Source organism: Staurois parvus, unplaced genomic scaffold, assembly GCF_062004578.1.
Source record: "Staurois parvus isolate SC_StPar_1 unplaced genomic scaffold, SC_StPar_1.0 ptg000657l, whole genome shotgun sequence".
Taxonomy (NCBI): domain Eukaryota; kingdom Metazoa; phylum Chordata; class Amphibia; order Anura; family Ranidae; genus Staurois; species Staurois parvus.
The window spans coordinates 5,453,862-5,466,886 of NW_028318453.1; the positions used below are offsets into that span (position 1 = coordinate 5,453,862).

Genomic DNA, 13,025 nt, shown 5'->3' on the forward strand with positions numbered 1-13,025 from the left:
GCACTGGTAGGTTGCACTGATGGGCATTGACAGGCATCACTGATGGGCACTGAAAGGCAGCTCTGATACATGACACTGATGTATGGCACTGATAGGCAGCACTGACTGGCACTGATAGGCGGCACTGACTGGCACTGATAGGCAGCACTGACGGGCACTGATACGCACTGATAGGTAACACTGACTGGCACTGATAGGTGGCACTGATTGGCAGCATTGATAGGTGGCACTGATTGGCATTGATAGGTGGCACTGACTGGCACTGATGGGTGACATTGAAAGGCAGCTCAGATGGGCACTGATATGTGGCATTGATGTGCACTGGTATGCACTGATATGTGGCATTGATGTGGCACTGATGGACACCGGCACGTGGCACTGATAGGCACTGGCACGTGGCACTGATGAGCACTGACAGCTGGCACTTCTGGGGCCACACTGATCATCAGGGCACACTGATCATCAGTGCCCTGATGATCAGTGTACAGTTCCCCTCCGTGGAAAGCCGATTACCGGCTCTCCTCTCGAGCTGTCAGCACGACAGCTCGAGAGGAGAGAAATGCCGATAACCGTGTTTACATGTGATCAGCTGTGATTAGACACAGCTGATCACATGACCGAGCCGACATCTTCGGCTCTTTCTGTGATCCGCTGTGTCCGAGGGACACAGCGCACCGGTGATCGCCGCGCTGCGCACTCCCTGAGCCGCGCATGCGCAGTGAGAATGGTAGGACATCATATGACGTCCTATCAGAACGAGAGAACCACCTTGTGCCCGTCATTGTACTATAGGGCGGACGGAAGGTGGTTAAATAAGGGTCTGGTGTGTAGGTTTCTCCTCAAAATCCCTACCAGAGACAAGGGTCTGGTATAGAATTAAGGGGGGGGGGGGCCTCATGAGTTTTTTTGTTTTTGCATGGGATCCCCCTGAATGGCCTGGTATAAACCCCATGCCATTTTTTTGTGGGGGTCCTTCATAAACAGCCATATCAGACCCTCATCTAGGACAAAGGTGTCATATGGAAGAAGGGAATCCCTGACTGTTTTGTTTAGAAAATGGGAGCTATCATTTTGACGGCAATTTAAACACACTTTTTTCTTTGGAAATGTTAGTAGGTTGAATACATCACACAGATGTGGCACTTCACAGTGAGAGTCAGGACATCCCCTTGTAATGTTTTTAATAAAATTTATCAATTTTAAAGTTTTATAGCATTTTGAAAATCGCTGCTCCCTGTCAAAGTAAATTTTTTTAAATGTTTTTTTGCTTTGGTACATGTCCCCCAGGGAGGTGCCCAGATCCATGGGCAATTGTTTGAAAATCACGAGCATATTAGCTAGAAACTTGCCAATTCAATGGGGTTCAGATTCAGCAATCGAACTTTAATCGTGTTCTTTAAATCAACCTCGAACTTAATCCAGGTATGTTCGGCTCATCATTAGTCACAATGCAACAGAAAGGAGAAAGATATTATCCCCTTGGCACGGGCACCTCCCAACCCTTTAAGTGGTTTCAGATGCTGGGAGGCAGGGCAGGGTTTATGATCAAGTGACTACTGTGATTGTCTGTCACAGTGGTTACATGATCAGAAATCTCCAAAGATTGGCAGCTTTCCTTTAGCTGCTGGTGACTGTGCACACACTCAGCACAATTCTGTTTATCTATAGCTACAGATATATGAGGCCTCTTGGTGTTAAGGCCCACCCGCTGAGAGACCACATATATGCATATGGCCTGAGGGAAGGAGTTAAAATAAACATTGTCTTAACATTGTGTATTGGTATTTTTGTATATTGAATTTGGTCTCTGCCTAGAATTTTAATTTTGTTTGGGTCGTGTTTGAAATAAACAAGACAGTTACTAAGAAAGGTAGCATGGTTAAGGTGTTTGTTTTGGTCTTTTATCCATATTATCTTAAAATAAATTGCTGAATACATTCTTAGAAAGAAATTATTGACATGGCATATTTCACAATGGATTGTTATCATCAGCAAATATTTGCAATGCAGACGTTATACAAAAGTTATGTGGAAATAAATGATCTAGCTCACATGTACTGATCTCTCAGTGAATTCAGGATAAAAAGCTATATAAACGTTAACCATTTGCATTTCCTTGATAGTGGGTATGGACAGTTGTTTATCTGTTGCAGGGGGTATGGACAAGTGAACAAACCAGCATTTATTTTGACTAGGGGTAGACACTCTAGTCCTTGCTTTTTAGTACCACCTTGTTTAAGGATCAGTGGAGTTGTGTCTTATTTCAACATATGTAACCTCTACCAATTCTATTGTAATTTGAATATAAGCCTGATATGTACAAGACACAAACAAACACAAATGGATAGACCCAGGGGCGGACTGACAACTCATGGGGCCCCAGGGCAATAGGGGATCATGGGGCCCCTGTGTCCTTGCCCAAACTCAAAAAAGCCTATGAAAAAGGTACCAGGGGCATCTCATGGGGCCCCCTACTGACCCCGGGCCCTCAGGCAGTGCCCGAGTTTCCAAATGGTCCTAATGACAACCTAATGGCCCCTCTGGGGCCATTGTATTATGACAACTGGTGCTGTCAGAATACTGGAATGGTGCCAACATCTGATTGGATACAAGCATTGTTTGGCTGACAATTTTCTGACAGACATCTTTGACAAAAGTCAATTGAACAATTGGAGCCAACAGCTCAATAGACTGCTAACTTTCAGCCAAGCCAGCAGGAATCAGCCAAAATTTGAGCAATGTACAGCCAGCTTAAATAGAACAATGGGAATGAGACAGAAACAATACGGAGTTAGGCCCTGTTCACACCAGAACACAGTGCAGACCTCCTGCCTTGTGCGTTTCCCGCACCTCATTCAAAATGCACTGCAAATACGTGTCAATGTTAATCAATTAATTTGGTGCGTGTCATTACACTTTAAATGCAGTAGGTTTGCCTGTACCTGATTGCATTATATGAAAGTACCATGCAATCCAGTTTTCCAGTTTTCTAAAAGTAGCACGTGCACTACTTTTGGTGCGGTGCGATTTATTAATTTATTACAGGTATATAGCAACATCAATTTACACAGAGCTTTACATACATATATTGTACATTTCCCTCAGTCCCTAACCCACAAGGGGCATACAATCTAAGATCCCTAACTCACATTCATACACACACATACTAGGGCCAATTTAGACAGGAGCCAATTAACCTACTAGCATGTCTTTGGAGTGTGGGAGGAAAGCAGAGTACCCGGAGGAAACCCACGCAAGCACAGGGAGAACATGCAAACTCCAGGCAGGTGGTGCCATGGTTGGGATTTTGAACCAATGACCCTAGTACTGCCAGGGGGAAGTGCTAACTGTGCTGTCCATGATTTGTGTACATTCAAAATGAATGGGCTCAAAGCATACCACACTGCTTGTAGGGGATACTGGGGCAACTGGAGCAGAGGTTCCAAATGATGGAAGTATTTTGGATATCCAGGGTAGTGCAGGGACAGATGTTCTGCCTCGGAGCCTGAAAAGACAGCACAAGGACTAGTGTGGAGCTTAGGGTTCAGTAAAGACAAGCTAGGGATGAATTACACACAGGGCTGCTGACAGAAACCACGGGGCCCCATAAAGATAACCTGATAGCCCCCCCCAAAAAAACAGCAACAGTTTACTATGCTTCACTTATAAGTGAACACAGTGAGTGATTGCTACCAATCACGCATTGTGTTAATTCAGGAAAGGAAGGGGATGGTAAATGTGAAATATTTACCAGACCTTTCCCTTCCACTCTCCATCCTGAACAAACCTAATATGTGATTGCAGCATAGGAAGGAGAGGAGGGAATCCAAAAGCACTGCAGAGGTGGGGGCACACAGGGGGAAACATATGGTTCACAGGTAGGGTGATGGGTGCGACGGAGGGCAATTACTGGAACCAATCCCCTGTATGGCTCTCCCTGCAATAGCTGAAAGCCACTGGGAGGGAGAGGAGAAGTCAGCTTTCAGCAGCTGCAGAAAGAGCTATACAGGGGATTGGTTCTAGTAATTGCACCCCCCCCCCCCAGCTGTGCTGATCACCCTCCCTGCCCACATCAAATTCACCCAGCTGCCAGGCCCCCTCTGCTGGCATGGGTCCCATACAGGAGGACTGGTGGTACCCCCTTATCCACAGCCCTGGGTACCCATGAGGACAAAAGACAGACTAATGTCAAAGTCCTAGGTCTAGTAGACCCGCAGGGAATGGTGTGCAGGTACAGTAAATGATCATGGCAGACAAACAGGGATGCTTTGTGCTGCCAGAAGGTAGCAAAAGCCTCACTAAGCTGCAAGTTTTGGATGTGCAAGATCTTCACACGTTCCGTTCAAAACAATCTGAAAATAACCATCAAATGCCTGAAAACAAATAGAGCAAAAGGAAATGACAGTATAAGTTTAGGTCCGAAACAAGGAGGACTAACTATGGAAATGTATTAACTAATAGTCATGGAAAAAGGAACTATTTCAGAAAAATGGAAAGCAGGAAGAATTTGTCCTCATCCCAAAGAAATGTGTAAGCCTATGTGATTACAACAGTCCACTCTGGGGAACAGCAAAATGAATGTTAAAGTTGATGTAATGTTTTCCCACGTTTTAATTTTAGAATTGATATGCATACCTACATACCTGCAGCAATGGGTAGGTCCTGGATGCTGCAGAGATGCAGTATGACCACCTTGTGGATTATTTCTCAGTGCTGAAAGTAAAGTGTAACATAGCCAGAAAGCTCATAGCAGGAACCACCAGGTGCCTGAATTAAGGTCCTGCTCAGTATAAGCACCCCTGGTGCTGGTAATGCATGTTTGCTTTAGAAAATAGCCCTTCACTATTTTTTCATTGCTATTATAAAGAGCCTTAAAGGTCAAAATGAGATGAAGTAAGCACATTTCAGTAGAGCCAGGCATTGCAGGTGTGTACACTGAATACCATAAATGTAAGAGTGATAATGGTGCAATTTTAATGTCAATGTTGATAACTAATTAAATCTAATGTAGTTACAACAGCATTTCAAAGTCTAATTTTATGTGTCTGCAGAAATATCAAGTAGCTGTATACAACTTTATTACCACCAGCCAAAGCAGTATTGGGATGCTCTATAGGGAACCAATAGATGCCTAGACTGTCGTATTTAAGATCAGCATAATTTAGGATTTTATCTAGGATATTCCATTCTAAAATATAATTATCATTGATTATCCACAGCGATACGAACTCTTTGAAGAAGTATAAAACCATGTTTGAACATAGTTCACATTTAAATGTTTGAAATGTCCTTTATAATTATGATATTCTACCAAGTAGAACAAATAAATACAATTATTATCCTAACTATTGTCTGTAATGAGTCACTAGTTGCTGTTCATGGCTAGCCACATAATGAAAAATGAACTGAAAGATACCCTGTTTTTCCATACCAGCACGCCTACGATCCTTTTTTTGCGGACATTCCTATTTCACGAGAACAGATGAATCACTACCGGATAATTGCTGAAAATTCTCACAGTGAACTGGCTGCTCTGTCTGTAAAATATGAAACTGCACAGTCAGAGGTAAGTGTAAACATAAGTATGCTTGTCTACATACATGTAAATCATGTGTTTAAATTGCTCACGGCTTGACCAAGTACATATGCTCATTTGATGCAATTATACAGTCCCTCTTACCATGACTATGTTAATTATAGGTGATCATGGTAAGAAACAACTGGGAGCTAATAAACAGGTATTTATATAGCACTGTCAATGTATGTGTTAACATATATATTATACATGCACATCAGTCCCTAACCCTCAAGGGGTGTACGATCTAAGGCAGTGTTTCTCAACCTTTTTTCAGTCAAGGCACCCTTTAAAATTATGAACAGTCCCGAGGCACCCTTAATTATGGACAATATTGAGGCACCTCATTCTAAAATGGAGTGCTTGTAGACTGTCCATAATTTTAAAAGGGCACCCCATTCTAAAATGTGCAGAACTATTCTAATAGCTTTATATAACACAGCAACATCCACACATGTAGGACACCCAACATTAGAGGTGATTTATTCTTCCAGAGGAAATACACTTTTGCACACTGGTACTGAGTAGTATTCCAGTGTTCCTCTTCTCCCTCAGTTTTTCTCTATTATTGAGCTAATGCGACCCCAGCAGTGATGGAAAGGGGCAGGAGAGGGCTGAACTAGGATGCTGAGCAAGTAGTTGGCATCCTCCTTATTAATTGATGATGTCATTGGTTGTCAGGATGCAGTTGGCTAGAAGGTTGTAATGGTGCACAATGAAAACCTGTGGCTTTGTGTAACTAATAGGCAGGCTTGTTCCACCCTTTGGCTTGCATACAAATTTTGGGCAATTTTTAGACATTTTGCCAAGGCACCCCTGAAGAAACCTCAAGGCACCCCAGGGTGCGTGGGCACCCTGGTTGAGAAAGGCTGATCTAAGGTCCCTATCTCACGTTCATATATACACATACTAGGGACACTTTTAGACAGGGTCCAATTAACCTACCAGCATGTTTTAGAGTGTGGGAGGAAACCCATGCAGGCACAGGGAGAACATGCAAACTCCAGGCAGGTGGTGCCATGGTTGGGATTTGAACCACCATCCCTAGTACTGCCAGGTGGAAGTGCTAACCATTTAGCCACTGTGCTGCTCTATATAATGGTCACTGCAAGTAAAGTAGAAGTAAAGGCAAACTTTGTTTTAGCTTTGTATAGAGTAGAGAGGGATTATAACACCGGTCAGGTTTTTATCACTGTCTGTGTCCCTTTTATGGAGATCCTCACTCTCTATTTGTCCTGTTTACCTTTATTACCAAGAGCAAAAGTGAAAGAAAATACCAAATTTTGGGTAATCAACAGAACATCAAAAGAGGGGGAATCTTCCAATGGGGACACTCCGGACTCCCTCACTTTAGGAGAAATTCTTCTCACGTCATGTTTATCTATGAAACAGGAAGTGAATGAAAATCTCCCTTTGAGGACACAGATGGCAAAAAAAGTTGACAGTGGTTATAACCATTCCTTATGCTATCCTATATGTAAATAAAAAGTTTTGCCTTTAGTTGTACTTTAGTTGATAAGGTAGTATTTACTAACTCCATTTTGGCTTGCAGCAGTAAAGGAGAAGGGGAAATGTCAAACTGTGCCTTCATACCTAAAAGTTGGTTTTCAAAAAAAAATTTAAATGGAATTCTCTTCTGAAAAGTTTATAAGTTTTTTTGGAATATTGAATAACTCGATATTATTTACCTCCATGTTCAGGGTTACTCACAAATACTGTTTATTGCATTAATCAAAACTAATATTATGTATTTTTTTTTTTAGATGCTAGATCTTCGTGCTAAGCTTTCCTCAAAAGAAATAGTTTTACAGGAACTTAAGGTTGAGGTGGAAAATTACAGAGAAAACAACGCAAGACAGTCTGCAATGATCACATCTTTAAGAGCAAGAGTTCATGAGACAGAGGAAGAAACAGGTCTACTGGCCACCTCCAAGTCTAGGGCAGAATTAACTATTCAGGCAGTTCTTCATGAAAACCGAGAACTGAAAGACAGAATCCAAGAAATGGAATCAAGGCTAAAGTAAGTCAAATGTTGCAGTTAATCTTGTTACATTATTATTCTTAAAATTGTTTTCTGTTTTGTAAAATGAATTGTGTTTTCACTATAATGTAGAACTTTTGTGGCTCAGTGGGAGGACAGCAAGTCTCAGGCTTCAAGATACAGCAGGAATTATGGACATTTCCTGGCACAACTGTCTGCTTGTTTGAATGTAGACATAAAAGGCCAGAAGGATCCAGAGGAACTGGTAATTTCCAAGGTAAATATAGATAGATCATTTGTTATTATCAATTGTCACAAAGCTTAGTATAAAAATACTATAATGGTACCAAAAGACCTATTAAAGACACTGGGGTTAGTCTACTAAAGGCAAAAAGGCTGTACACTTCACAAGGGAATTTTCGCTTAGCTTATTAGCCTAGTAAATGTGAAAATTCACATTATTATTATTATTATACAGTATTTATATAGCGCCAAAAAGTTTGCTCAGTGCTGTACATTATAGTGGGGGACAGTACATGAGACAATACAGTAACAATACAATACACGAGGGGTTTGAGGGCCCTGCTCCTTGGAGCTTACAATCTAGGAGGGAGGGGATAGTGGTACAGGAGGAAATGGCTGTGGGGGATGGAGTGGTAGGAGGAGTGGAGGGGATCGGCTGTTAGGTGATGGTGGGGTAGGCTTCCCTGAAGAGATGGGTTTTCATGGTGCGCCTAAAGGTGAGGAGGGTAGATGACAGTCTGATGGATTGGGGTAGTGAGTTCCAGAGGATGGAAGAAGACCTGGATAAGTCCTGGAGTCTGGCATGGGAGGAGGAGACCAGGGAACTGGAGAGTAGGAGGTCTTGTGAGGAGCTAAGAGTACGTGTTGGGTGGTATTTGGATATCAGGTCGGTGAGGTAGTTTGGGGCAGTATTATGAATAGCTTTGTACATCAATGTCAGTAGTTTGAATTTTATGCGTTGGGCAATCGGAAGCCAGTGGAGGTAATGACAGAGGGGGGTGGCGGATATGGAGCAGTTGGTAAGGTGGTTCTTTACAAAGAATACCCAATCATGTGCAAGGGAAATTTAAAAAATGCTTGCACGTGATTAGATAATGAAAGTCAGCAAAGTAAGGGAAAATTCCCTTGCAAAGTGAACAGCCTAAGATACAGCACATTAATCTCTAACCCCTAACCATAGGTTCTAAAAATATAGCACAAAATATATACAGCATACCAAACTCTTAATACCAGTAATGATCATAAAAATAACCAAAGTTCCTGGGATCTAACCAGTTTTCCTCTTTTTTTGGCTATGTTAACACTCTTTGGTTATTTACTAAAACTGAAGAGTGCAAAAAGAGGATGCCGGCAATGAAATGTAATTTTGCCAGCAATTTTAAAAATTGCTTTCCTTTGCAATTGTCAGTGCTGCTGCAGCACCTACTGTACATCACAGAGATACACTCTTTCACAGGTAGGATTAGGACCCTCCCAATCCCCAGACATATTATTTAAAAATCTTTGCATTGGTGCATGTTCCCCAGGGCAGTGTCCATTCCCTTTGCTATTTTTGACACCCCCTTGCCTATTAGTCCAGAAAAGGTTTTGTGGTCTAGTTTGGGTCATCTCCTAAGAAGACGTAAACTAAACCAGGAATTAGTAATGCTAAACCAGGGGACATACAGTAGACATACAATATGTTTCAACTGTGCTTTTAGCTTTTTGCAGACAACTAGATGGTCCGTGTCTGCCTCCTTGCTGTTTTCACAGATTTATGACTGACAGAGGCATGAGGACTCCATGGACTAAAATAGTTTTTTTGTGATTTTGTGTTGATGTTCCTATATGTCCACACTATGTATATGTAGCACCCTCTTCTTTGGCTGCTAGTGTTTTGATAAATTTACTTTTCCCTATAGTTAGGGGAGCAGTGATCATTTGCTTTTGGCTCTTCTGGGTTCTGCTTGTAAAGGCTCAACTGCTTTCCCCTGCATCCCACTGAATTATGGGATATAGTGGGTGGAAGAGTTTGACCCTGGCCTGCATAATCATGCACTCTCAGTGTATCCCTGGTCAAGAGAGTGTGTGCCCAGCAGGGGGCTTGGAGGGGTATAAATAGGCAGGGGCCTGGAATGGCACTCTTTTGTTTCTTGGGAGAGTAAGAAACAGCCTGAGGGCTGAGGCGCCCCTTGTTTGCCAGCTAGAACACTGAAGAAATCTTTTTAGGGTCCCAGCTCCAGCTAGAGCTCGGGGACTTCCTTCCAGAGCATCCTGAAGCAGTGCAGGAAACTCCACAGGGGATCTAGCCTGCAGACACCACATACAAGGACTGGCTGGTACTACAGGAGCCATTACAGTACCCAGTGAAGAGTGTATACTAGCCTTAAGGATCCTAGAGACATTCCTTGCCACCTTTGGGAGAGCTCATTACAGTTTGACTCAGGATTACACTCCTGTTGAGGGGTTTCTGCATTGAAGTTCATTCAACCTTCACATTCAAGAGGGTGGTTACATCCTGAAGGAGCAGATCAGCTTTATTGTCCTCTATTACAGTTTTACTAGTCATTTCTGGATTATTTCAGGGCTCACCCTCACCCCATCCAAGTTAAATGACCAAATAAATTGCAAAAAGACATGCATGACATGTTTTATCATTTGACTGGCTGTGAAGTACTGTGTGCCCGGTTGCCATGTACCTGTCAAGGAATAGAACCTGGGACCAGACAGACAGACCAGTCTAGGGTCTGTGCTACATATACTATGGTGCACTCCAAATTCACTTTTGTTTCAAATAAGATTTCTGTGGACATTTGCACCAATTAGTATGCTATTTTTCTGGGTTTTGTTTTCTTTTGTGCAATTTTTGTATAACTGAAAAGCTGATGTTGGTTTAATTGAAAAATAAGAATGGTAGTTTGTTGTCCCACTGGGGAATCCTTCTATGCTGGGACGTTTTCCAAACCCGTCTTATAGACAGCTTCTTGGGGTAAATTTACTAAAGGTAAAAAGAATGTTGACTTTGCAAAGTAATTTTTCTCAAAGCTTAGTGAATGTGATGAAGCTTTGCTGACTTCCCTCATTCAATCATGTGCAAGCAAAAATGCTATTTTTTTATTTTCCTTGCATGCAGTTGGGTATATTTGGCAAAGTTCACTACATTATAGGGAACATGCCCTTTAAATCTGCAACTTTCCTTGCAAAGTGAACTGTATATTTGCCTTTAGTAAGTCAACCCTATTTGTTAATGCAGTACAAAGTATCTAAGGCTATGTTCACACTGGCCTGCATGGTAAAATGCAGCCTTTTTTTCGCATAGGCCCATGCAGTGTTGACTTCGGCAGGAAGCTATATGATCCATATTTCAGCACATTGAAAACAGACATCAGCTGTTTGGTAGAGCTTTTGAGACATGTCAATTTATATTAAGTGAAAGTCTAAAGCCTTAATCCTGTAACAGGTGGGATACCAGTGAGTGTGGAGAGTGTGCTGATGAGCGAACAAAATTCACTCCATAAATGATTCATATGATGTTCCCTCTTTATTATTTAGAGAGAAGGCGTTGAAATGAAAACATAAAAGCTAAAGGCATAGTTAGATATTTTTTGCCAATTTCTTTTTTGTTGTGGGTGTTGTGCTGGAGACCTTGTACATCTAAGCAACTGATGGTGAAGGAAAAACTATGTTTTTTGTGGAACAATAGCAACAGGATAAGATCTGCAGAGGACTAGATAATGGAGAATACAGAACCTTTTTTTCTTTCTTAGGGAGTTACCTCTCTTCAAGTTTTTATATCCGTGCTACAAAAGGAGCTTGTTCAACAGTGTTGTGATTACAGTGGTCATGTCTACTTCTAGCCATTATCTGCAGCTTCTGCCTGAAGGCCCATTCACATTCTTTCATTTTATTGCAGTCACTATGCATTAACCCCTTACTATTTAGTTTCTTGTATATTATTATTCATTACAGGTACTTAAATAGTGCCATCAATTCACACAATGCTTTACATATATATTGTACATTCACATCAGTCCCTAACCCTCAGGTGGTGCACAATCTAAGGTCCATAGCTTACATTCATACATACACATACTAGTGCAAATTTAGACAGGATCCAATTAACCTACCAGCATGTCTGTGGAGTGTGAGAGGAAACATGTACCTTGAGGAAACCCATGCAGGCACAAGAAGAACATGCAAACTCCAGGCAGGTGAAGCCATGGTGGGGATTTGAACCAATGACCCTAGTACTACCAGGCAGAAGGGCTAGCCAGTTAGCCACTGTTCTGCCCATGTTAATCCTTTGCTATCCACTGCACTATAGGGTAACAGTTTTCTTATCTCTTCACATAAATTGTGCATTAGGTCTTTACTGTGCAGTTTACATAGCTTCCTACTGTCCCTTGTGTGTAGGGACTGTCTCTCTTTTGCATCCAAATCCCCCTCTTCTTCTTCCGTTTTCCCTCTTTTTGATTTGATGATGCAGTTGACCTTTCATCTAAATTATTGTATTTGTTATTAAAATATGAAAAAGAAAAGGGAAAAGTAGTGGGAAATAATAAGGACTTGCCAGATTAAGTAAGCATTTTTATGCATTTAAGAAGGAATGAATTTCTTAAAGTGGAACTACACTGTATCTGAGCACCTAAAAATAATACTGATATTTAATTCATTTTTAATATTCAAAGCAAACTCCCCCATCCATCCATGCCTCCATGCTTTATTTTGTTCCCCTAGCATTTCTGGCCGTGGCCATCTTGAGTAAGGGCAGATGATTCATGCAGCACTTACTTCCTGGAATCAATCTGCCCTTAGCTCAAGCATACAGGCAGTAGGTGTGCTTAGCTGAGAAAAGCCTTCCTCCCCTCCTGAAGACTCCTGGGATGTATGACATCATTTGCCTAGGCATGGAAACAAGGAAGTAACTAAAAAATGTTAAAAATAGTTTAATCATGTAAATATTGCATACTTTCCTATATATTTACTAATGCTGGCAGCATATGGATTAAAAATAGTCAATGTTGATTTAGAGAGTGAAGTTCCACTTTAAAATCTGCAAAAATAGTTCTAGCAGTTAGAGTTTTTAATCCGAAAAATGGCTTAAGAGGAACAATGCTGGACCAGAAGAATTGGCAGGCGGGAGATGGAGTCATCTTTGAACATAACAGCGAATGTAGACTGGAACTATCACTTCTGAAAGTGAAATGTGTCATAATGTGAAAGTATGCCATGCACACTTGCTATATCATGACAGCTCAACTGTAGACAGTTGAAATTGAATTCCTCTTTTATTCTTCATGGCCTGCATGGGTCGCACCATTTGCCTATATATATTGTGCTATAATGTGTTCTATTTTAAATCAATAAATTCCAAGTTTAAATTTACTGTACTTTACCCTTTATTGTGCACTTCTTATTCACCATAGTTTACAAACCCTGCACTCTATATATATTCATATTGTTTTG

The 13,025-nt window shown here is 41.5% G+C and overlaps 1 protein-coding gene across 1 annotated transcript in view; it reads left to right on the forward strand.

Annotated features, from left to right (window-relative positions):
* CCDC170 (coiled-coil domain containing 170) overlaps window positions 1-13,025 on the forward strand; it is a 116,249-nt gene that overhangs the window by 36,409 nt on the left and 66,815 nt on the right. The window contains exons 4-6 of the mRNA XM_089694283.1: window positions 5,435-5,566; window positions 7,339-7,595; window positions 7,689-7,833. Coding sequence (XP_089550409.1) covers window positions 5,435-5,566; window positions 7,339-7,595; window positions 7,689-7,833 — 534 coding nt within the window. The remainder of the gene's footprint in view (window positions 1-5,434; window positions 5,567-7,338; window positions 7,596-7,688; window positions 7,834-13,025) is intronic.